This window comes from Macrobrachium nipponense, chromosome 21, assembly GCF_015104395.2.
Source record: "Macrobrachium nipponense isolate FS-2020 chromosome 21, ASM1510439v2, whole genome shotgun sequence".
NCBI classification, from domain to species: domain Eukaryota; kingdom Metazoa; phylum Arthropoda; class Malacostraca; order Decapoda; family Palaemonidae; genus Macrobrachium; species Macrobrachium nipponense.
Window position 1 is genome coordinate 4,390,149 of NC_087212.1, and position 25,668 is coordinate 4,415,816.

The 25,668-nt window shown below is 36.9% G+C and overlaps 3 protein-coding genes across 6 annotated transcripts in view; 2 read left to right on the plus strand and 1 right to left on the minus strand.

Moving 5' to 3' along the window:
- LOC135197730 (uncharacterized) overlaps positions 1-25,668 on the minus strand; it is a 222,800-nt gene that overhangs the window by 10,071 nt on the left and 187,061 nt on the right. The window contains exon 3 of one of the 2 annotated variants that reach the window (XM_064224780.1): positions 20,279-20,370. The exons of the other annotated variant lie outside the window; for it this stretch is intronic. Within the exon in view, the coding sequence (XP_064080850.1) occupies positions 20,279-20,370 (92 nt within the window). The remainder of the gene's footprint in view (positions 1-20,278; positions 20,371-25,668) is intronic. 2 annotated transcript variants of the gene reach the window in all.
- Positions 10,139-22,364, plus strand: LOC135197729 (probable serine carboxypeptidase CPVL). Of its 3 annotated transcripts, none has more exons than XM_064224778.1 (10): positions 10,139-10,354; positions 13,497-13,705; positions 14,396-14,515; positions 14,642-14,825; positions 16,424-16,570; positions 17,239-17,313; positions 17,776-17,942; positions 19,845-19,952; positions 20,573-20,719; positions 21,276-22,364. In XM_064224778.1, the coding sequence occupies exons 2-10, from the start codon at positions 13,529-13,531 to the stop codon at positions 21,585-21,587; spliced, it is 1,437 nt and encodes a 478-aa protein (XP_064080848.1). In that variant the 5' UTR covers positions 10,139-10,354; positions 13,497-13,528; the 3' UTR covers positions 21,588-22,364. The 3 variants fall into 3 exon arrangements, with proteins under 3 accessions (XP_064080848.1, XP_064080849.1, XP_064080847.1); XM_064224779.1 differs by lacking the exon at positions 10,139-10,354 and adding an exon at positions 10,743-10,764; XM_064224777.1 differs by lacking the exon at positions 10,139-10,354 and adding an exon at positions 10,800-10,824.
- LOC135197727 (solute carrier family 2, facilitated glucose transporter member 1-like) overlaps positions 24,830-25,668 on the plus strand; it is a 195,958-nt gene continuing 195,119 nt past the window's right edge. The window contains exon 1 of the mRNA XM_064224773.1: positions 24,830-25,455. Coding sequence (XP_064080843.1) covers positions 25,162-25,455 — 294 coding nt within the window. The 5' untranslated portion in view covers positions 24,830-25,161. The remainder of the gene's footprint in view (positions 25,456-25,668) is intronic.

A 25,668-nucleotide genomic window follows, 5' to 3' on the forward strand; every position in this document is an offset into this window, starting at 1 on the left:
TTTGTCTTTTATATTTTTTTTGGTGGGGATATTACTATCCACCTTTTCTATTTTTCTACAATCACAACACTTTCACACTAATTCCTGTTCCTTACACTGGTGCCAAATACAACGCTCTTCTTCATCAAATCTTCCTTTCCCACTGAAGAGTTCGTCCTTCGCTTCAAAAGAAGTCGCCCAAAGTGACTCCTCGTTTGGTCCTCTGTCCCCCGTCGAAGTTCCTCTTCTGCCCTTTGGCAGCGACGATATCCTGGACCTCGTTAAAGAAACCAACGACGTCCTTTTCGTTCCCTCTAACGGTGCAGTTGTTAGAGGTTTCGTCCGCCTTGGGGCCTTGGAAGACGACTTTGTATTCGTTAACCAGTCTTTTGATGTTGTGTCCTCCTCGGCCGATGACCATTGCTCGTTCCTCCCTGTCTAGGAGGATTCCGTAGAGGCCATCTTCTATCCTGGTTAAGCCTGGGACGATTTCCTCCTGTGGGAAGTTCATTCTTCCTTGCTGGGCTGTTTTATTCTTTCCTTTGGGCGTCATGGCTTCTTTAATGTCGAGACAAGCGTCCTCCACATCTTTCAATTGACCTTGTATGGTGACAAAGCCATCTGTTTTCGTTGTGGCCAACAATGAATCTTGGACGTTGTTGTACTTCTCGATTTTCTTCAGATTTTCTCCTTTGGGGCCGACTAGAAGTCCTTTGTGTTGGGCTTCCACTTCCAGACGGTATTGGCCAGCCCCATTTCTGGTCAGTCCTTCAGTTGTGATGTCACAACTTCTTACACTGACTTCTTCAAGGAGGAGACGAAGGTGGTCATACGCCTTTTTAACTTGGTTCAGGTCTCCTCCTAAAAAGCCTATTTCCCTCTCGTCTTCTTCTTTCGGAAGAATCAGTGTTACTTTGAAGAGGTTTCTGACTTCCCTGGCTCCTTGTCCGTTGAGGGCAAGAAGGAGACGTCTGCCCTCAAGTCCTAAGTCGAACTGGTACCAGTCTAAGCCCACAAGTTTCAGGTCGTTTTCTGCTGAAAAGTTCTGGATGTCATCAATCATTTTAGATATGACACTTTCAGCTTCCTGGGCTTGTTTGAGTGGGCCGAAGATACTGATGTAGTTCCGCTGATCATCTTTGTCAGGGAGGTAGATGGCCACATTCTGTTCCCTGATGAGTTTCCGAAGGGTTGGGTTAGCTCTTGTGGTCCCAATATGGCCCTCTCTGAATTCCTGATCAACAGTCATCACGAAATCTTTCTTTTCCTACTGCAAAGATCCCTTTTGAGACTGAGTCAGCTCGCTAATGTTGAAACCTTGTCCACTCGGAATCTGATTTCATTGTAGACCTTTCAACATTTTTCTTGGGGCCTTTGAGCTGGACAATTCTCGAACCATCGTTCTGGACGCTCATGACAACCCCGTGGTCTTGCCTGGCCAACTTGGCAAATTTCCCTCCTTTGCCAATGATCTGACCCTGTCCAGGTCGTTCTCACAGTGGAAGGAGAAGGCTTTTCCTCCACACTGTTTGAGAGGTCCACATTTTCGGGGTCGTGTCGTTTTCCAGTTATCTCCCTTTGCAGGTCGTGTTACCTCGGGGTTTTTAATTGGGCCAGTTGGTTTTGCCATAGAGTTTTCAGCGGGGGCGGCACTTTTCGGCCCAGGAAGAATCTTTGCTATGTTAGCAAAGGACATTTTTTCTGATTCTTCCTGTACCTTCGCTTCCATTCCTTCAGGTCCACTGGCCGCTTCTTCCTCCCTTTCCTCTTGAACAACTTTTTCTTCTTCCGGTTCCTTCAGGGTGATATCGGGCGTTTCCTCTTGTTCCTCGACCTTCTCTAGAATTCGAGTTTGGTCCTCCACTGTTTCTTCTATATGACCGCTTTCCTCTTCCTCTTCTCGAATTAGAGTAGGTTCTTGATGGTCTGATTCCTCCTTTGCAGGCTCTTCCACCTTTTCCTGAAGAGGAACTTTTTCCTCTTCAGTCCCTTCGTTTTCTTCACGATGAGGAAGAATAATGTTTTGTCGTCGGGGCACAGATTTCAGTAAACGTCTGCTTCGCATGCCTCCCTGACCGTCCTCTTCGGGAGCCTCGCGAAGCGATATGCCAACAATAATCTTGTGCCTGTCTTCCTCAAACTCCCATTCATCTTCCTCGAACTCCCAGGTATCTTCTTCGAGAGTTTCTAAATCATTTTCAAATTCCATATCCTCTTCTTCGTCGTCGTCCTCTTCGAGCCATTCCTCCATGATGGGGAAAGTTCTGCGTTGCACAATAAAGAAAGTTTGCTTTTTCTCTTTCTTTTTCTCTGGAGGACCCTTCTTGAGGATGGCAGCAAAATTCAATCCACTTTCAGGCTCGTGCACCAATTCCTCAGAAGGGGGAGCGGGCTCTTCACTGCCGAGGTCTTCAGCATCGATATTATATCCTTCTCTCTCGTGTTCTTCGAGGATTTCTTGGATGTGCTGGAAGGCCATTTGGACACGATTTTCAGCGCCTTCCAAATAGGCAACTTGCTTGGTGTCGTCTTCGGGAAGGTCGAGGCGAACGTTGTAGAACTGTGTGAATTCCCTGACCTCTTTTCCTATCTTGTGTAAAATGAGCTTTTCCGTCTTCGATAATGGGAATTCATACAAGTCTCCATGAACGAATTTCACTTCTTTGTTCAGTTTTGGGGAGACGTTTTCTTCTTCCTTTCGAGGCTCCTCCAGGGGGACCTCATTGACACTCTCTTCCTTACTGTTTTCAGATTCGTGATCCCTGGAACTGGTTTCAATTGTCAATTCTGGAACAGAAGGTTCCAAAATATCCTCTTTCGGTTCCTCTTCGTCTTCGAGTACTGTCTTGGCTTCTTCTTCGAGTTCTGTCTTGGTCTCTTCTTCCACTTCTTTCCTGTCCTCTATTTCCAGTTCGCTGATGTCCACTTCTTCCAGTTCTCTTCCGTCATCTTCTACTGTTCTGTCTGTCAAGTCCTCGTCGTTCTCCTCTATCCAGTCTATGCACTCTTCCATATCAGTTATCAGGGTCTGTTCAGTCTTTCCAGCAATCTTCTTCTTTCCTTTGAAGAAGAACATTGTAATGGCGATGGTTGTAAGAAACAGGAACATTTTTGGTAAAAAAACGAATTCATCCATTCTAAGAAGAACCTCCTCAGCTGGGGATGTTCCCTGCTCACCTAGGAGAGTGTTCCTCACCAAGGCTTGCAAGGGTCCATTGCAGGCAGACAGAGAAGGCTCATCGTATCCAATCATACCAGAAAGTCCAATAAAGTTCAGAATGAAATGCAGAATGCGGCGCATTCTGTTTTCTCTCCTGAACTCCATCAGGGTTTGTTGAGCGACATCGCAGCAAAGGAGTTCGGTCTCGAGAGACGTCCTCCAGTTGATGCCACCCACAAACACGATCCTAAGTAGCAGCACGAAAGCAGCGACAAAAGCTCCGAATGCGTTGATTACACACTGGAAAATCATTTTGACTAATGATACCGATACAGACGACTTCTCTTATGCCTAGTTTTTATTCAAGCCACTTGGTCTTCGGTGACGGGATTCCCCGAACCGGAGCGTCTCCAGGATCGAATTCTCCGAGGTCTGAGGACTCCGATCCCTGGAGACTTTGTTTGTTTGTATGGTGTTTTTACGTTGCATGGAACCAGTGGTTATTCAGCAACGGGACCAACGGCTTTACGTGACTTCCGAACCACGCCGAGAGTGAACTTCTATCACCAGAAATAGTACACATCTCACACTCCTCAATGGAATGGTCGAGAATAGAACCGGCGACCACCGAGGTGGGACGCAAACACCATACCAACCACGCCGCTAAGGCGCTCCTGGAGACTTTGGATTGGGGGCTCATTTGCATCCTTCAGCACGAAGGATTCGGAGCTGCTTCATAGCTTCGGGTGAAGAGCCGAAAGTCTTCAAGGACTGCATGACGTCATGTGGAGGACTCTGCTGGATTTCCCATTGGTTATTCCTCGGAGACATATTACATAATACGTGAATTTAACCTGTACTATATTGAAGCAGAAAAAAAATCTGATTTGTCCTTTTTTCCTCAACCACTGATGAAATGATTTTGATTAGTCTGTAAAATTATTTAGATCATTGATCTTTGTCTTTTGCTATAGCTTCTCAATTTTTTAGTAATATCACTATTTTTCCCCCTGTTTTTTGCAGATTTCTCTCTAATTGCTCTTAGTTCTTCACATTCATTTTAGTGAAGCATTCACTTCTTCAAGTTGAATGGGCAGATCACAACTTTTCTTATAAAGAAATTATTTTTATTAAACTCTGAATCTGTTTGAAGGAAATATCACTGCAATATGATTTTAAAACCTCTTATCAAGTCTAGCAATTTGGTGACCATTGTCTGGTTCCTCCTCAATTGTTCAGTTATTTGAAGAATCTTATATTTATGCATGAAATTAGTTTATAGTTCTTGAAGGGCGTGTAAGTATTCACGTATGAATGTATGGTCAAAATAATCAGTTTATGCTTGAAAATATTCATACTTATAGTTCTCGAAGTGTGTGTATGTATTCATGTATGTAATGTATGTATGGTCAAAGAATTAAATTTATGCATGAAAATATTCATACTTATAGTTCTTAAAGTGCATGTATGTATTCATGAATGTATGTATGTATGTTTATACAATGAATTCAATTTATGTATAAGATCATTCATGCATACTGTTCTTCATGTATGGCCAACGAATTCAATTTATGCGTGAAAATATTCATGCATACAGTTCTTGAAGTGTGTGTATGCTTTTATGTATAAATGTATGTTCAAAGAATTTAATGTATAATCATGAAAATATTTATGGTATATATATACACACATGTATATATATCTATGTGCATGCGTGTGTGTATATTATGTATACACACATATGTATATACATACATATGTGTGTATACATAATATACACACACGCACGCACATATATATATATATATATATATATATATATATATATACATGTGTGTATGTCATATATATATATATATATATATATATATATATATATATATACCATGAATATTTTCGTGGAAAAATTGAATTCCTTGGCCATAAATGCATACATGAATATTTACACTCACTTCAAGAACTATAAGTATGAATGAATATTTTCATGCATAAATTGAATTCATTGTACAAACATACATACACACACACGCTTCAGAACGATAAGTATGAATATTTTTTATTCATTATTAAATTCATTGTACGTACATTCTTTTATGAAATGTGTATAATATAACATACTGATACACATACACACACACAGATATATATATATTATATATATATATATATATATATATATATATATATGTGTGTGTGTGTGTGTGTGTGTGTGTGTGTGTGTGTGTGTGTAAATACAGTTACAACTATAGGCTATAGTATAAAATTAAACCAAACAGAGAATAGACCAACCAATCAGGTCTTTCATGCTTTTTTTTTTCAGCATTTTCGCACATATAACTTCACCTATCAATCATCATCGTCAGCCCTACATTCACTTTCGTCGTCAACTTTGATTGGATATGGGGCCACTATCATTCCCGAGAATCACTTTCGCGTAAGAAAGAAAATAAAATAAAAAAAAATCATAGGAGATGAGACGTTACGTGAATGTCTTGATGTCACCGAGGCGTGATGTATCTTTGAATGACCTCATCGACGTATTTTTTTTTTTTTTAATATGTCTTCGGGGCAAAACGTCTCAATAGAATGAGTGCAAGCGATACTCCTGGTTTTCGAGCAAATTATTTTCGGTAATATAGATGAAAGTACTTCTCTCTCTCTCTCTCTCTCTCTCTCTCTCTCTCTCTCTCTCTCTCTCTCTTCTTTCGGCTTGACGTAATCACTATGATACGAATGCCAGGATTATTTGCCATTTCCTCTGTACAGTCATTTGCAATGCATGTGTCATACGAGTGTGTATGTATATATATTATATATAATATATAAAGGTTTTTGCTACGAAGGAAAAAAATGAAAAAGCGAGATAGCCAAGCACTCTCGGTACAGTGCGACCCTTTACTCAGGCACAACTGATCTACAAAGGAACATAATCAAAGTAGCTTAATATCCAAACTGACACTACAAGATTAACAATAAAGTCGATTTCACTCAACAGAAACGAGGAAACCGCCTGGATGGCAGCATAAGCGAATTTTTAGGCAGCCACACCTTGGAAGATACACACGTAGTCAACAGATGATTCATCCAGAAAACAATACATTTTGAAAATACAAGGAGGCATATACAACTTATTACCATGAAATTTACAAAATATTTTCCCAAAAAAATTAATGAAAAGACGAAAAAAAGAATATAAATATATCGAGCAAGAGAGAGAGGGAGAGAATATCGAGCAAGAGAGAGAGGGAGAGAATATCGAGAGAGAGAGTGAGAGAAATAATAACTATATACATGTGGGACTAATTTATTAGTAGTTCATTTATTTTAAGGTCCTTCATAAACATTTTACAAATATACGGGTCCAATTGGTACAATCCCGGACTAAGATTTAGGTTGTTTTTATTAGTGATTTGTATAATTGCTGATTCCAGTAAATTAATACAATGAGATTTTTCACTCAGATGGATAAACAGTGCATTTGAAGTCCGGACTGTTCTAACTGAATACATATGCTGCTTAATACGTACACACAAATTTTTACTTGACTGACCAACGTAAAACGATGGGCAATCCTTACAAGGAATTTTGTAAATGATGTTGTTATTTGTTAGGGGACTATTCTTAATTAGCATATCTTTAATGGTATTGTTATAAGGAAACTACATCAGCATTAAACAATTTAAATATTGATTTTATGGTTTCAAATCCACGAAAGTAAGGCAAGCTAAGTACATTTTTAGGCATTTCTTTTTCATTAATAGCAACTCACTACAAAACTTTTTGTGAGCTTTTTGATAACATAACTCAATTAAATGAGGTGGGTAGCAGAGATAGTTTCCTATCTTTTTTATGTATTCTATTTCTTGGTCAAGATATTGTGGACTCGTGATACGCAAAGCACGCAGGAACATAGAAAAAAAAAAATTGAAATTTTAATATTAAGATGGTGGCCAGAATAAAAATATACATAAGTTAAATTATTTGTGGAGTTTCTATAAATACTGAATTTACATTGGAAAGATTCTCTATGTATTAATACATCTAGGAAAGGGATGACATTGTTATTTCAATTTCAACCAGTGAATTTTTATGGATGGCAACTAAATTATTCAATTTAGACGAGTAAATCATTTACATCGATACCAACAGGTAAGACTACTAAGATGTCATCTACATATCTGTACCATTTTAAGGGGACAAGTGTGATATTCGGGAGGTGTTGTCTTTCAAAAAACTCCATACATAAGTTTGAAAGGAGAGGTGATAAAGGGTTACCCATGGCCATACCAAATATTTGTTGGTAATATTCTCCATTAAAAATAAATCTGCAATCACAAATACATAACTTATTCAATGAAATTATGTGACTAACGGACATAGGCAATTCATGCAATACAAGTTCACTACTTCAATATTCTAGCACAGAGTCAATAGGGACTTTTGTAAACAAGGAACATACATCAAAACTGACAAAGATATCGCTAGGGTTTAGTACAATGTTATTTAATTTTTCCACAAGATCAAGAGAATTCCGGATGTGTGAATTAGGTACAGTTCCTAGTAGCGGGGATAACAATTTAGTAAGATATTAAGATAGTTTATAAGCAATTGATCCTACAGTACTAATAATTGGGCGCATAGGTTTGTTTTCCTTATGAGTTTTGACTAGGCCATACAAATAAGGTAATGAGGGACACTTTACAGTTAACTTACACAAAAGTTCTTTTTTATCTTTAAGATTTGTTTGATATTGATATTAGAGTTTTTTATTACTTGGTCCAACGGATTTTTTGCGAGTTTTTTTTGTAAGTTATTTCATCTTCTAGTAAAGTATGCGTGCATGATGTAGTCAGTTTTGTCCAGAACTACTAAACTATTGGATTTATCAGCCTTAGTAATGTGTAAGCTATTATCATTCTTCAATTCTTTTGAACTTTTTCTGTAGCCAGCGGGAAAGTTATTTTCATGATAAGCATGCGTAGCACTATACGTCATGCCTTTGATAATGTCTAAATGATTTTGTGGTAGGTCATAGTATTTTTCAAATTTATATAGAGATGTCGCTATTGATAAAGCTGAGGGTTTGTTACAAATGAAGAAAGACAACCCAAAGCCTAATGCACGCACTGCATTATCACTTATTTGTTTGCTTGATAAATTCACCACACAATCACTTCTAATATTATTGGTCGAATCACTGTCGTTGATAAGGTTGTTTAATTTTCTGTCCAGTTTTCTAATCAAAGTGTCAGTCGTTCTATGAAGTTTTCCATATATTTCTTGACTTAATGCGTGTTTCCAATCAGCGGGAATCGAGTAGTTGAAATTACGTCGGGCTTTTTCCAGTTCTTTAAATTTCTCCTTTTCCTCCATTTCGCGGCAGCAATGTGACGTTTTAACATCATTGAAGAAAATTCGTTAAAAGGATGTTGATCGTATCTTCTTATGCGGCGTGGTAGCAATGATTTAGGTAACACTTGTTCCACCAGGCATTTTTTCAGGAATTTCAAAATGTATTGTTTTCTGGATGAATCATCTGTTGACCACGTGTGTATCCTCCAAGGTGTGGCTGCCTGAAAATTCGCTTATACTGCCCTCAGGCGTTTCCTCGTTTCTGTAGAGTGAAATCGACCTTATTGCTAATCTTGTAGTGTCAGTTTTGATATTAAGCCTACTTTGACTATGTTTTTCCTCTGTAAGATCACTTGTGCCTGAGTAACGGGTCGAACTAGACCGAAAGTGCTTGGCTATCTCGCTTTTCATTTTTTTCCATCGTGGCAAAAACCTTTATTTATACATAGCATCACGTTTTATATACTTCTGTGGTTCAAAAGTTGTATTCATATATTAATTATTTATATGTATATATATATATTATATATTTAATAGATATATATGTGTGTGTGTGTGTGTGTGTGTGTGTGTGTAATAGGCCTATTAAAACACTCGGGTTTACTAGTTTAAAAAGATTTTTGTTTTCTTTCAGAACAAATAACCTTCACACATGAAATACTTCATAAATATCTTCAGACGAGATTTAGCTTGGATGATAATAGACTCTATTATATTATCTTTATTTCAGAAGTTTTTAAAACTGTGTAGTAATGTTTATGATAATCTGCCCTCACACCAGAAGCTTAGTATAAGTATATTGCTTATCAAGTTGTAGTTTATTTTACACCAAACCCTTGCACAATCTGAGACATTTCTCAAGATTACATCCACCTTTTCATTGCAAGAGAAGTGCTCACATGATTTGTGACAAAACTCTCTCTCTCTCTCTCTCTCTCTCTCTCTCTCTCTCTCTCTCTCTCTCTAAACTGGCAGTTCGTGGACATAAACATACCAAAACATACATAAAATGTTTGGTAATTATTGTCTTTCAGCTTATTTCCACAGAATACAGTCGAGGGTATACTGCATGTGGAAAAGAAGTTTTAATCTTATACATCATCTTCGGATTCAGAGTTGCATACGGGAATGATACAAGAGTTTAAATCGTCTTCAGCTTTGAGTCATACCAGTGTTCGTTTCCGGAATAATTTGCAGTTGCGATGGCTGGCAACGAAAATCAGTCAGTCAACCATTACTACGTAATTGTATTTACCGGAATATGTAATATATAATATATATATATATATATATATATATTATATATAGATATATATATATAATATATATATATATATATATATATATTAGTACACGTACTACATACATGCATACATACATCTGCGCATTAAAAATAGTGTTTTTTTTTTCTCCCACAAAAGTAAAAGAAGAAGAAAAAACATCTGAGATCGTCCTCCGCCTACCAAATTAGATGACGCAATGCACAGCAAGCATAAACAATAGTACTAATTAAAAAAATAAATTCCAGACATCATTCTCTACATGCATGAGTTGATGATTTGAATAGATACGCCCCCATCCTCCCCGCCCCCCACTAAACCACAATAAACAAACAGTCAGCATCAGCTGATTTACAACCGGATGTCAATGACTTCAGAACATGTCGAGGATTTGAGTTCCGTCGAAGAATCACGAGATTCCAAAGCTGCTATTGTTTCTAGTCCTAAACTCGTGACATCTTTGTTTTGACAACAATTAAAGTAGACAAAAAGGCAAGAATTAGGGGAGATTTGTGTGTCAGTCTCTCACACCGCTTTGTCGAGGATAGTGGGAGCTACTACAATCTTGTACCTGTCTATAGGGGTATGTTTAATTACAGTTTAAGCCATGCATTAACATTGGTAATTTATAAGGAGTTGAATACCTAGTATATTCATTTATAAGGAGTTGAATATATTCATATATAAACTAATCTACATACCAAGTACAATTGCAACCATTTTAAGCTACGCTAACAGTAGTAACTTGTTAGGAAATTGCCAATTCATGTTTAAATTAGGTAGTATGCAAACCATACCTAGGAACATACATGGAATTTCCTATTCATGTTTTAAAACTACTGTTAAGTATATTAATAGTAAACTTGTAATATTACACCTACTTGTGAAACTAGGTCCAAATTACCCTGTTATTTATAGCATACTGTTGATTGTTAGTTTACCGGTACTTGGCAACAGGTCCTAACCTATTTTCTAGGGAGGAACTTCAGTTAGGTAAGTATCGAGAACAGACTTAGGATCTACTGCAAATTCTAATTCTATAAATGTTGCGAGGTAATAACATTCAGCTCGTATTTTGTCTTAATATTAATATTCACTGAAGTTACAATTAGCATTAGTAGTCGACTTTGAGGCAAATTCCTAACAGGAATTATAAGGCCTCCAAATATATGCAAGGTTAGGTGTTGGTGAATCTAAAACTAGCCTACGCCCATTGAATACTAATAGGGCTTAGGCTGCCTTTAAGCCAGCTAGCATACCTGTTTTGAATAACTGATTTGGAATGTTTTGGGCTTGGAACTTTGCAGGCTAGATCATTTCTACATACCATTCATACCTCAAGGACCTTTGATTAGGGGTTCGTTACTTCCCGGGCTAAGTAATTTTTACCTCAAGGAATCTGTTTTGTGCTCGGTACTTCCCAGGCTAAATAATTATTACCTCAAGGAATCTGTTTTTTGCTCGGTACTTCCCAGGCTAAATAATTCTTACCTCAAGTTATCTGTTTTGTGCTCGGTATTTCCCAGGCTAGATAATTCTTACCTCAAGGAATTTGTTTTGGGTTCGGTACCTCCTAGGCTAAATAATTCTTACCTTAAGGAATCTGTTTTGGGTTCGGTACTTTGTAGGCTACATAATTCTTACCTCAAGGACCTCTGATTTTAGCTCAGTACTTCGTATGCTACAAAATTCTTACCTCAAGGGCCTTTCTTTTGTGCTCGGTACTTGCCAAGCTAGATATAGCTATCTTACGTTATGGACTTCTGTTTTGGGCTTTGTACATCCAAGATTGCTAGTTCTTACCTTAGAGACCTGTTTTGAGCTTTGTACCCAAACTAGACATTCTGATCTTACAGACCTATGTTTTGGGCTTGATACTTCTCAGGCTAGATAGCTCTTACCTTACGGACCTCTGGTTTGGGCTTGGTGCTTCCCAGGCTAGATTAAGGGGAAAAAAGAAAAAGAAAAGTTGGTTTTAAAAAGAACTTCCTTTTACACATTTTCTTTTAACTAGCTCTTGACTACTGAATTTTTTTGTATTTCACTCCTTGATTAAGGAAGGTTCCCAGAACCTCTACAAAAACTTAAGAAAGAAAAAAAAAAATAATGAATTGCAAGTTTATTTATGTAGGGGTTTAGACAGTATTCCTAGAACAGGTTAGGTAAAAGGCACTGTGTAAGGTATATTTACTATGGAATGTGAAAAATAAAAAGGCTCATAACCATTATTTTCATGCAATACAATAAGATTACCAACAATATGTTTATATTGGGGGTTATTGTGGAATACCTTGAAATCTGAGCCAAACCTTTCTAAGTGTTAAGAAAAACCAAATTAATAATACTTCTGTACTTCAGTGAACACCAGTAGACCAGTCTTTTTTAGTTTTTCCTCCATGAAATATTGAAAAAGTAAGCCTACCATGAAAGATATAGGTATGAATATGTTGATTTATGGTACTATGTAGTTTATCAGTTCCTGAAATATTAACGAGAAATTCCAGCACGTGTAATGTCTTCAATAAAAAGTCATATGACAGCCAGTACCCTAAACATAACACCTCTTGTTATTACTGTAGACAGTTGAACCCCGGGATTCGTGAGGGGTAGGGACCATGACCTCCTGTGAATTGCTCAAATCTGTGAATACTCGGCACCCCTCTCAAAATGCTTGTATGTACTATAATTGCCTAATTTGATAGTTCAAATACCAAAAACCCCTATAAAAAATGCTTACACCTGCCTGTTTTAATAGTTTTATCATGAAAAATGTAATCACGAAGATAAGAAAATTACAAATATGTGGGTACAACGAACTAAAATACTTAATATTCAGATAGTATATCTAATGCCTGTTTTACCAAGCTTAATAACTTTCTTGCTGTACATAACACCATAGTGTGTACTGAATATCTAAACATGTTTATAATGTTATGTCATTTCTAAAACAGATCAAGATGATGAAAAATTAACTTCCACATAACATACACAGGATATTAGTTCACAGCCAAGACTGTCTGTCAATTGTTTACCAAGACTTTATCTGTTGTTTACAGAGAACATACATTTACTTTTACTTGATATATCTGAAAAATTCTGTTATTGTAGAGGAGATTCAATGTGCTCTTTATCATGACATTACTTGAAGTAAGCAAAGCTCAGCAGTTTAGGTAGAAATGATAGTTTGAATGTGCAGCAGGTAAGCATGGTACTTGACAGTACTTTAAGTACACGTGTCAGTTTGGAAGTACAGCAATGCATAAATGTAGGCCTGGTGTTATGTGGATATATGACATAGCTCAAGCACTGGGACCTAGATACTCCCAGTGGGTTAGCAACTCAGAGGAAGTCATAGGCTAAACTATGGTATATATCAAGGGTTAGCAAGTTTTTCAGCCCAGTGTACCACTACTAAATTTAAGCCTTATTTCAAACTGTTTTCTGTGCCAACTCTGAACAGAGCATGCATACTGCACTAATCAGTAATAAGGGATGCCTTGAGAATATACAATGCATATACAACAATCATTTTTGTTTTAATACTAATGTGGCAAGCCATGACCAAGCACTGGACCTGTCAAATTGCCAACTCCAGGTGGATGTAATGACAAATCTTGAGTCATGTGCCATTCATAGAATTTTTGCCCTTAAGAAGTAATGAGAAAATTTTTAGTTGCTTTAGTCTCCCAAACTTATCTCATTATTATTGCTATTTCTTACAACAGGTTTCTTGGGAAGATTCAAAGGAAGGGTAAAAATGATGAGGAGCCTTATTATTCTGGCTGTGTTGGTGGCTGCCGTATTTGCCAAGGGCCGTGGACCTTTCCGCACATTGTTTCCAGATCATGGGGATCTTGAAGTCAAGAGGAAATATTCTCAAGATGTTGGAGATCCACTCTTTTTGACCCCATATATCAAAGCAGGCAAGATACAGGTGAGGATTTCCAAAAATTCTGTGAATGAACTTTGCAAGTGTTTTGACATAACATGAGATTTTTACTTGAAATTTTATTTTATTTTTTATATTTTTTAGTAGTATAGTGCTGTACTGAGTTTTAACATAGTATATAGGTGCCTTAAATTTTCATATAATTTACCATTCCTGTATTATTATACAAGTATGTAATAGCTATGTGCAGATACAGTTTTTAAGTAACTGTATATAGCACAGGGAACTAAATATGTATAGTTATTTTATGTAACTAGCTGCATATAGAATTCGGCTTTATGCCATTTGTTTCAGGTAGTTTATGAAAGTTTGGTAATTTTGTCAATTTTTTTTTTATGTTTATTGACAGAACTGACAAATTTCCAGTTTTGTTGTGGTAGCAACTTTGTTCAGAGAAGGAATGGCATGTCTTGTAAGAGATTTTGTTATGGTTTCAAATAGCTTTTTTTTTATATTTATGTAAATTATAATAATAATAATTTAGTACACAACTGAAGTTGATGTTCACAGATATTAATGTCACTTATATAGTTACCGGTATTTAATTTTTGCCTTTAGATACTGCTTTAGGAGTGACTCCTTTTGTGAATTACAAGTCAGCTGTATTCTCTTGAATTCATTTTTTAACATTGGATCCATCATGATATAATGACATTTTATGGTTTTTTTCTTCAGGAAGCAAGAAATCTTAGCAAGGTTGGCTTAGGATATCGTCACGGTCATAGTTTTTCAGGCCTGCTGACTGTCAATGAAAAGTATAATTCCAATCTTTTCTTTTGGTTCTTTGCAGCCAAGGTAAGTTGTGTTTGTGGGAAAGTTGTATTTTTTGTGGATATATGTGAAGGTTCATTTACTTGTATTCAGGTGATGTATATAGATATAAGAATATACATACAATAATAATGGGCACTTTTGGTACAGGTACGAGCAGACACTGCCCCAGTGCTTGTATGGCTTCAGGGAGGACCTGGAGGTTCTTCTCTGTTTGGATTGTTTGCTGAACATGGGCCATTCAATGTTGACAACAAGCAGCGCTTAGTACCTCGCCTCTTCCCTTGGACACAGACTCACAATGTCATTTACATTGATAATCCTGTAGGGACAGGTTAGTACTTGGTAGTCACAGTTTCTTTAATTTTGCAGTGTCAGATAATATTATTAAGCCTATGAAAATCCATGTTTGTATCCAAGAGGTTGTACATTTCTTTATTCAGGGCCTGAAAGTTTTTTTTTTTAGGCATCTGTTGTCTTTCTGAATATATTTCTCAAGTAATTTAATCTATATTTTTAAATTGTTTTGTTCCCAAAACCTAATGAGGATTTTACTCCTAAGTGGTAGAAAGCCACATGTATATATAATCAGTGGGACAGTGCCTGCTTAGTAAATTATAGTAACAGAACATTTTGTTAACAATGTAGTAATGGTTTGACTCTAAGAGCAGTGCATAAGATGGGAATAGTGTATTGGCCTCTTGAGGTAATCCAATCCCTACCCAAAACATCTCTATAAGATGATATGTTAGCTACAGCATCCAGAGTAAGAGATTAATGATCTCTGCTTTAAGGTGCAATACTTAAAACAAAAAGGGTGGGTTGGGTAGGGAGATTCAACAGTATGTATTGTTAGGTAAAATTGTTTGAGTCTTTACAAATACCCTCCTCAGATATGAGTTCTATACTTTGTACAAGCACAGATAAGGCTTTTATAAATCTGAAAAAGCTGTTGTAGAGAGAAATATATAGTATGGCATTTAAAAAGAACATTCAAGATTGTAGCTATGGTCTTAGCCAGGCCCAGTTTTATCCTTTTAAGGATTGCTACTACATACATAGTCTGTAATCCCAAAATATATATAGATGTCTTATTCATAATAAGTGTACATTCTGATGAGAAAATGGGAATGCCATAAAAGTACAAGTATCAGCACAAGCGCTGCAAAAATAATAACTGAATGCAAGTTCCAAACAGGATAGACTTGCAGCCATATTTGCTGTGAAGAGAGAGACGGAACTGCTTTCGCTTAGGAGATCTTCATGTAGCATCCCAGTGTGCTTTCATTAAAGTACATTATTTGAATCTTAATCAGTCAGCACATTTTAAATGTTCTAAAGAAAAATATGCAAGCTGACTTATGCTTATACCTGTACATATTGAGAAGAAAATATCACTACAGTATACATACTGTAGTTTGCTGCACTTTTGAGAAATTAATTTTCATAAATTAAAAAAAAAAAAAGTATTTATCATTATTTTATGAATAGTCAATCTAGTGAATGATAGAAGTGGTCGCCTGTCTCCTATATAGTCAATCTAGTGAATGATAGAAGTGGTCGCCTGTCTCCTATACAGTATACAGTAAACCCCCCCCAGATTCGCGGGCTCGCAATTCGCGGGCTTCTTTAAGTAACATATATAGATATGTATTATTTGCGAAACATTCGCCTACTCACGCTATTGTTCACTGAGAAATATTTATATATTACTGTATTTACATATTACTTTCATGACTAAAGCACTTTTTGTGATAAAACTATTAAAATATTCAGGTATGTATAAGCATTTTTAGATGGTTATTTTGTTTTTGAACTATCAATATAGATGGTTTTAAGCATTTGCTCTGTGTGTGTGTGTGTGTGTTATTGTAATTTTGATAAGAATTTATTTCAGCACCTATTGATAAAAATAATTGTTTTGGCTTTCAGGTTTCAGTTTTACTGATGATGATAACGGATATGCCAGGAATGAGACCGATGTCGGACGAGACTTGTATACTGCAATTGTGCAGTTCCTGACTCTCTTCCCAGAACTACAAAAGAACGACTTTTATGTCACAGGAGAGTCATACGCTGGTGAGTACTTGGAACTTGGACCTAGTAGTATTAGTCTAATTTATTCTGTCACGTGTATTTAGTGCAGTTTTATGTTTTTAGTATTCTTGAAATTATCTACATATTTGCAGTACCGTCAGGGCACATTAGGAACTTTTAATGTAATGCAGTAATGTAAGACCATATTTATAGTATTTTTTATACATAGACCACTCTATTAAAGTTTATTTTACCACATATAAAGTTTATAAAAAAAAAATTTTTTTGATTGAATTGGAGTGGAAGCAAAGGTATTCTGTTCCAAGAAATTTTCAAATACTTTACTGTAGAGTAACAATAATTTTTAAACCATTGTAAGAAGATAATATTACATGAACACTGTAGCAAATAATGTCAGAGTATAATTATTTAACATTTAAAGGGCGATTTGGTTAATTAGAGTTGCCATAAGTGTTCGTGTTATCCCAAGAGGGACCGTAATCAAGTGATTCATATACAAAACTCCTGAAATCAATCCTAATATACTAACTTAATTGCTAAATTAGTACATTGCATGGTATGGATGTACAGTATTATTTAATAATAGTGTTAGTGAGTGAACAGTTTTTATTTAAATAAAGCAAAAGTTAGTTCTGTTTCAAGGAGTTTAATGGTCTTTATAGTTAATAAAATGCAATTTAATCTTGCAGGGAAATATGTACCAGCACTAACATACACTATCCACCAGATGAACCCTACTGCAGAGCTTAAAGTGAATCTTAAAGGTATGGTTTTTTTATTTCACATGTTTTTTTCAAGTTGAATATTTGTTATTATCCAGATGATGAACCTTATTTATATGGAACGAGCATGTAGGGGCCATTGACTTGAAATTCAAGCTTCCAAAGAATGTGTTCATTTGAAAGAAGTAACAGAAGGTAATGGGAAATACAGAAAGAAGAGATCACTTCATAATACGTAAAGACAAAATGAATTAACAAATTAATAAATATATAATTAAATGCAAGTAAATTATTAAAATGTAGTATCAGGGTAGTCATGAATTGCATCTTTGCTTCAACTTCAAAAAGACAAGATTTTTCTTACTAAAAAAGTAAAAATAAATTAATAAATTGATAAAAATTTATTTAAATGCAAGGAGAGTAGTGTATTAATTAGGGAGACTTGTCCACAACCTATAGTAACTGTGCTGGATGCCTTAAAATGTGAGCCATTTCTATCCATAGGTATGGCTATTGGTGATGGATTGTGCGATCCAGTTTCCATGACAGATTATGGTGATTTTCTGTATCAAGTTGGATTGATTGATGACATTGATTTGGCATACTTCAAAAATCAGAGCAGCCTTGCTGTGAGCCTGATTGAGCAAGAAAAGTGGAAAGAGGCGTTTGAGGTAAATATTGCATCTTATTCGTTACAGTTGACTATACATAGTATTCATGTTTTTCATATGAGGTAAGAATCAGAAAATTTAAGATTTGTACCTTTTGTATCCAAGAGTTGAATTAATGGTAGTTTTTATTTCTCTAATGCATGACTTCAGATATTGTATGGTAAAGGGTAGTGGAATAATTTTGACTTTCTAAAAATTTGGTTCTTTACTGTTTTTCGTAAAGTGGTACAAGAATATTAAACTAGTGAAGGAAGGCAGGCAAGGAAGTAGGTAGTTGTTATGTAAAGTACACTTTAAATTCTGCTACTAAGTGGATACATACCATAAATATTTGTACAGTACTGGTGAATTATTTTTACCCAGCTTAGATGGCAATAGAACTTACCCTAAAGTGAAACTCTGTTTTACTTCTTTGAAGGTTTGCACATCCTGAATATATATTCCATTTAAAAAGGCCTTGTTTTCACCCTTGCACTACCTGAGGTACATTATCAGAAATAGGTTTGAGGCAACATGCAGACAGCAGAGGCATCGTTTACTTTTTCTTTTCTTTTTTTATTTCACAAGGACAGCATTTTATTGGATGTTCTATGTGCAATCATGCAAAACATTGGAGGGTCATAATTACAGTTTGGATAAAATTCATTTATTTCTAGATTCTAAAATAAGCAGATTTTACTACAATCATAAAATTGTACACTTACAAATAAACATCTTTTCATAATGTTACTGTACAGGCAGTTCCTGGGTTACGACAGGGGTTCCGTTCTTGAGGATGCGTTGTAACCCGAAAATCGTCGTAAGCCGGGACATCATAAAAAATCCTAAGAAAACCTTACTTTTAATGCTTTGGGTGCATTAAAAACTATGTAAACTGCATTGTTATTGCATTTTTCATAAAAAAGACCTTCAAATACTGATTATTTTGCATTTTTGGTGTCATATTTCTTGTGCCAGATCAGCATTGTAGGCGTCATAACCCTGGAAATAATTTCTGATGAATATAATTGAAAAGCGCCTTAACCTCGGAATGTCGTAAGCCGAACCCGTCGTAACCCAGGGACTGCCTGTATTCAATATGGTGTACTGCTAGGTAAAACTGTATTATAAGATATATAAATTAGGTTTTCTATCTATATTTCCATTGACGACACATGGAACCAAATTAAGACCGGGATATACAGATACAAATAACTATTTTCTCACCTTGTGTGTCAATATAGTACTGTCATATGTACATAAAGTAATGTATACTATTTAGATGTAAAAACACAAGGGAAGCAGAAAAATCAACAGTACTAATTAATAAGAGGGAATAGAAAAATGTGTACAAATCTATTTTCCTTTCAGAGGAAAGTGAATGCAATCTGGTCATCTTAAAATCTTAAAAGCTGCACTAGTAAAAGAAATAAATAAAGCTGCAAAAATGATAGACAAAACTACAGGGGAAAATAATGTTATAAAATACTTTACTTATTTGTCATGGTACTTTCAATAAACCGTAAATTTAAAATGAGTAAATGATTTATGTCGCAAGACTGGAAAACGATTCAATACACGAAATTGTAGATGTGACAGTTTCTTCTTTTGTTTGCTGGTACGTATTTGGAAAGAATTCATATTTAAAAAAAAATCTTTGCTTAAGAATAAATGGATTCACTGTTATTAAACTTTTTGTGGACACATTTTGCTGAATAATACTATGTAGTACTGTGCTGTGATAGTGGGTTTGTTTGCTTTTCAATAGCTGTCCCTATTTATTATTTATTGTTAATTAAGGTTAATTCTACTATGTCCTCTAACCCTTTCAGTCCCTTGTAAATCATGAAATGCATCTGGAGAAATATGTAGCAAGTTTTTGGGTGGCGATTGTGTTAAATATGTACCAATATTTTATTGCAGGTATTTGACAGCTTGCTGAATGGCGATAAAACTGGGTATCCATCATACTTCACGAACGTGACTGGCCTTACCTATTATTTCAATTATATTGCCGAAGGTGAACCAAAGGTAGGCAGTTTGTACTTTATGTTGTGATTACTTTATTTAATATCTTACTTTCCATATTGTATCACTTGACTGCTTAGTCTTACAGGTTGTAGTTTCAGGAAAAACAAGTAAAAAAATGCGCCGAAGAATAATCAAGTTTTCTGTACATCATATAATCAAGTTCACTGAAAGTGGAACAATCTTTCGGTAGTCTCGGTATATTGCCGTATGAGCTGATGCCTGTGAAACTTTTAACCTCGGCTCAGTGGTTGCCTGGCCTATATCGTTGCCAGATGCACAATTATGGTTAACTTTAATCTTAAATAAAATAAAAACTATGTACGTACTGAGGTTGCAGGGCTGCAATTTGGTATGTTTGATGATTGGAGGGTGGATGATCAACATACCAATTTGAAGCCCACTCAGTAGTTTTTAAGATCTGAGGACAGACAGAAAAAGTGTGGATGGACAGAAATCTATTTGCATAATTTTTCCTAAGCTACTGCTTGATGATTTTGCTATGATACTTTATAAATATGTGTAAATTAATGCGAGATATGCTGAAGACAAGAAGTCTTATAATGACATAGATCACAAAGTGCTATTGATAGTAAAGAAAGCATATGTTCATTTATTTTTAGGACATGGATTACTGGCCAGCTTTTATCAATTTGCCTGTGGTACGTGAAGCACTTCATGTTGGGAATTTAACCTTCCATAGTGGAGAAAAGGTGGAGACTTTCCTAGAGGAAGACATCATGAAGAGTGTCAAACCATGGATCGAGGAGGTAGGTTAATTTACATAACTCAACATATATTCCTCTTTCCTGAATACTATAGAAACTACAGTATTCTGTTTGACATGAAATTGTTTTGATTAATTTACATAACTCAACATATATTCCTTTTTCCTGAATACTATAGAAACTACAGTATTCTGATTGAGATGAAATTGTTTTACAATGATCTTTGTAGGATATACTAGATGGTTCTACATAATGCATTGTGTTTAATCTCATATAAAATGTTTTTTGTTTAGCCAGAGGTGATTTGCATAAGGGGTTCAAAGAAGTCTGTGACCAGCATATGAGAAATTGATGTAGGACATATTTATGGACTTGTAGCAAAACGATATATATATAAAATTTGATTTAAAAAAGGGTGGCTCTGTTTTTATGAAGGAACTGTTTATCTAGAAGGTATTCCTCATAAAGTCACTGCTAGGAAGAAAATGGACACCCTTATTTTCACAGTGTTTGTATATCCATAGGCATTTGTAAATATGTATCCTATATTTTTTGTAATACTAAATAGCTTCTTCAAAATCTCATTTTTTTCCAACAGATTATGAACAATTACAAAGTAATGATTTACAATGGTCAGTTGGATGTCATCATAGCCTATACTCTTACTGAGAACTTTTTGAGTTCCCTGAACTGGACACATGCTGAGGAGTACCAGCACTCTCCGCGATACATCTGGCGTGTTGACAATGAAGTGGCTGGCTACGTTCGCGAAGTTCCGAACTTTGTGCAAGTCATGGTTCGCAATGCCGGTCACATGGTTCCTTACGACCAACCAAAATGGGCCTTTGACATGATAAACAGATTCACTGCTGAGAAATCATTTGCATCACGAGAAAAGAAGAGAGGGTAACAAATGGTGGAAATAACTTGGTTGGGGGGAAAGAAAAGTCTTTAGCCTGAAAGGCAAGCTGTGCTGTAGGTATTGATGTCTTTGACATCTGAGATATAGTGTAGATGTCCTTGATATTATATATGTAGAGGGAGCTAGTCATTTGAAAGTGAATCTACATAAGTAAAGCATGTGATAATGCTGTGATAAAGTCTCAAAAATGACTTTTTAAACTTTTTTTTCCCCATGTACAATATTATGAAATTTGTTCTGTTCAGGTTATTGCTTGATACTCAACAAAAGTCTGAGAAATGCTTAGATGAGTTTGCTTATGAGATGGCCTTATTTTGCAACTTGATACATATCACTATTTTCTAAGGTTGTATGAATTGTATCAGGTTCCTGAGAAGTGAAATACTTTAGTTATCACTGTATCAGTAGATTGCATTTAATCATGACCATAGAGATAGTAAGCTAATACTATGCTTATAGTGTAGAACATTTGGTTATGGTATATTGTATTAACAAAGAGGGCTTTTGAGATTATATTTTTTCTAGCACAGAAATCTACTTATAGTTAATGACAGACTGTTTTTAATAAGATAGTTACTGACAGACTGTTTTTAAATAATGAACTTTAAGGAGAAGTTTTAACATTTCTGTTCTGTGTTGTATTTATTTTTATCTCTGTCAATTTTATGTTGTTTGCGCCAGTATTGGAATGGTTGAAATTGAGTGTATTTCTTGTAATTCTATTTTTATAGCTTCCAAATCGGCAATAAATGTATCCTAAACTTATATCTTTTTCCTTTAAAAAACCTTCATTTTTTCACCTGCTGTTAAGATATTAAGAAAGGAGAATAGTTTTAGAGATTTATAAACATATAGTATTTTAGTCTCTGCACGTAGTTTGGATTTCCATACTCCATACTACCCACAGATGCTCCTTGACAAATACATACGTGACTGCCACTAAAGAGAAGACCTTAGAAAACCCAAATCTGAAGATTTATGAGCAGTACATCAACATATCTTCTTCACAATAAAGTAAGCTGATAAGGCTATGAAATTAAAGAGATGCCCTGAGGAAAAACTCACAGCTCAAGGTTACCAAAGAGTGCAGCTGGTGAAAGACCTAACCATTTCTCTATGCTTGGCTAAACAACGAGGACAGTTCAAAACCACTACAAATTCGTATATGCAATATATTGTATGTATACAAAAGCAATGATTGCTAGGCACTGCTTGAAGGCATGAGGAGAGAAAGAGGAAGAGAGGTGTCTATGGGAACCAAAATTTGGATGTTTACGAATGAATGGGGAAGCAGCCAGTTTTGGTTATTAAATAATATGATATCACAGAACAAAACTATAATAGATTCACATCACCCATGCAGCTGACGTCTAGGCCAGTTTCTTACAACACTCCTGACTGGCTGTTGATAAGCCAATGACAGGGCTGGAATTTCTCAGTCTCTCGAGAGTTCACATAGACAGGATGTATGTTCTCCCTCCCCTGAGGGATACTTTTGAAAGATGTATCCCTCAGTAGAGTGTCCAGCACTGTCATTGGCTTATCAACAGTCAATCAAGAGCGTCGTAAGGGACTGGCCTAGACATCAAATGCACGGGTGATGTGAATCTACTTAAGTGATCATAAGTCAAGAACGTAAACCTGGAGGTATAATAACAATAAGGTATCAGAACAGATAGGGTGATACTTGCCAATAGACCAGACTGACCAAATCAAGAAGAAAGTATCAATCACTGATGTCGCAATACCATGGGACACCAGAGTAGACGAGAAAAAGAGGAAAAACTGGTAAGTACAAAGACCTGAAAACAGAAATAAGAAGGAAATGGGATATACCAGTGGAAATTGTAGGTACCCATAATCATATGGACACTAGACAATCTCAAAACCCCTGAAAAGGAACCTGAAAAAAGTAGATGCCGAAGTAGCTCCAGGACTCGCGCAGAAGAATGTGCTACTAGAAACAGCAGACATAGTGAGGTGAGAAAAGTGATGGACTCCTAAGGAGGCAGGATGCAACCCAGAAAATCCCACATTCTAAAAACCATCCAGTCGAATTGGATGACTGTGATTGACCAAAAAATAATAATAAACATTTCATTAGTTGCTTTCCAGTTGTGGTAAAGAGAGAAAATAACAAAATTTAGAGATGAGATAACTCCTCAACACTAATTACCAAAGAAATAATAAAAAAACTGAAAGAAATTAATCAATACTTCATTACGTAACGTGGTTAATGCTACCAGAAAGAGCAATCAGGGTGAATCTTTCAATACCACGAGTTTTCCGAAAAAAATACGTGTGAACGACAGTGTCATTACTTAGCCGACTGCACTTATTTAGACAAAGCTAACAGGAAGCTTTACAAAACACTGGGGTTTGCCACAGCCCCCAGAGATCGTCAAAATCACAAGAGCAGTATCTCAGAATTTCCTGTGTGTATATCCATTCTTTCCCAGCCAGGGCCAGATAGGGAAAGGCTGCCCATGACTTCTCTGAGTCACCAGACACTTTGCAGAAGCATCTATACATAGAAGATGATCCCCCTGTTACATCAGCAGTCTCCTCACCCACGTGGGTGGGTCACTGTCATGCAATTGGGCGTAGGTCATAGGGCCGATGACACTAGAGGATTTTGAGAGCATCTCATGAATAGAAGTCTGTCGTACTCGGACGTCTACTACTGGTTTTGTCTCCCGTTTTCAGAAAAGTCTAGAAAGACGACGCTATCTCTCTATTCTGCTTTATCATGGGGGTCATTGTCACGAGGCTGGGTATCTGGTCATCGGGCATTAATCAATGAGGAGGCCCGGGGAACGCCGCACGGCATGCGAATCTCGTGATTGTCCCTCCCCCTGGAGGAGAGCCAAACGCAAAGCACAGACAGCAAACGGTGCCAGCATTGAATCTGGCACCGTTCCCGAGCGACGAGAAATGCCTTCTAGAAAGGATGTGGTCTAAAGTCAATCTATATAGTAAGGTACTGCATGTATTTTAAAAAGGTAAATAAAAAAAGTCCCTTAGTCTGGACCCTGCTCGTGCCATCACGGCTGACGAAACCGTAACTTCTCCTCCTTTCGACGGCGAGAAGAGCATGTGAGTTTGGGGGTGGTGTTGGCAGCTAGCCTGGGAGAGAGAGAGAGAGAGGGTGAGAGGGAAGGAGAAAAAGTGTATGAACTTGAGGGTTGCTTACTCTTCCAACGGCCTCACAGTGGCACTTCTCGCTGTTCTCCCCGACTGTGCTCGTCGTCGAGACTCCTGGTTTTAAGCACCTTCTAAAGCCCTCGACGGTACGGTACGGTTCAAATTCGGCCTCATACCCGACGCGGGATCCTAATTAAGTCTTGCTTCGAAGTCCTTTGAAACGGAGCCCTTTGTTTGCGGATTTCCCATCCGTCCCTGAGACCACTAACGGTCGAGGGAAGTGATACCACGAGTGTGAGATTTTATAGGGCGCAACTTCCACCCCTCGAATAGGCTAATTCTCTCGTCCTCCTCCTCCTCCTCCTTCCCCTCCCCCGACTGTTGACCGAAAGACACCAGTCTCAGCGTCTAGACCGACATGTCTTACAAGCGCTCGGATGTGCAGCACCATCCCCTGATCTGCGAGGAGTCGCCCATCCCGGGGGCCTCCCCCATGGGGACGCCGCTCCGAGGCCAGTCCCCCGAGCCATTGCTGAACGACCTGGCCATGAACACCTACCGGGATCCACACGATCCCGCGCTGAACCTCCTCGAGGTCCCGAATACCAACTGGACCAGGGGGCCCATGGATTCGGAGCTCTCCTCCCTGGCCTCCTCCACCTGCGACATGAACGAGGACCTGTATGACCCCAACAAGTTCCAGCAGCCTAAGGTAAGGTTAGGGTGCTTTGGTATATATCCTTGTAGGATGTGGAAGGATCCCTTTTTTTTTTTGCGGCATCTGAGAAACTGTTTGTCTTAATCGTGTCTATAGGTGCTCCTGGTGTTACGTAAATACACTCCGAAAAATAATGCTACTACACCATACGTAAAGTGGCATATTAATATTGGATATTTAAAAGTTTTTTTTTTAATTAGAATATGA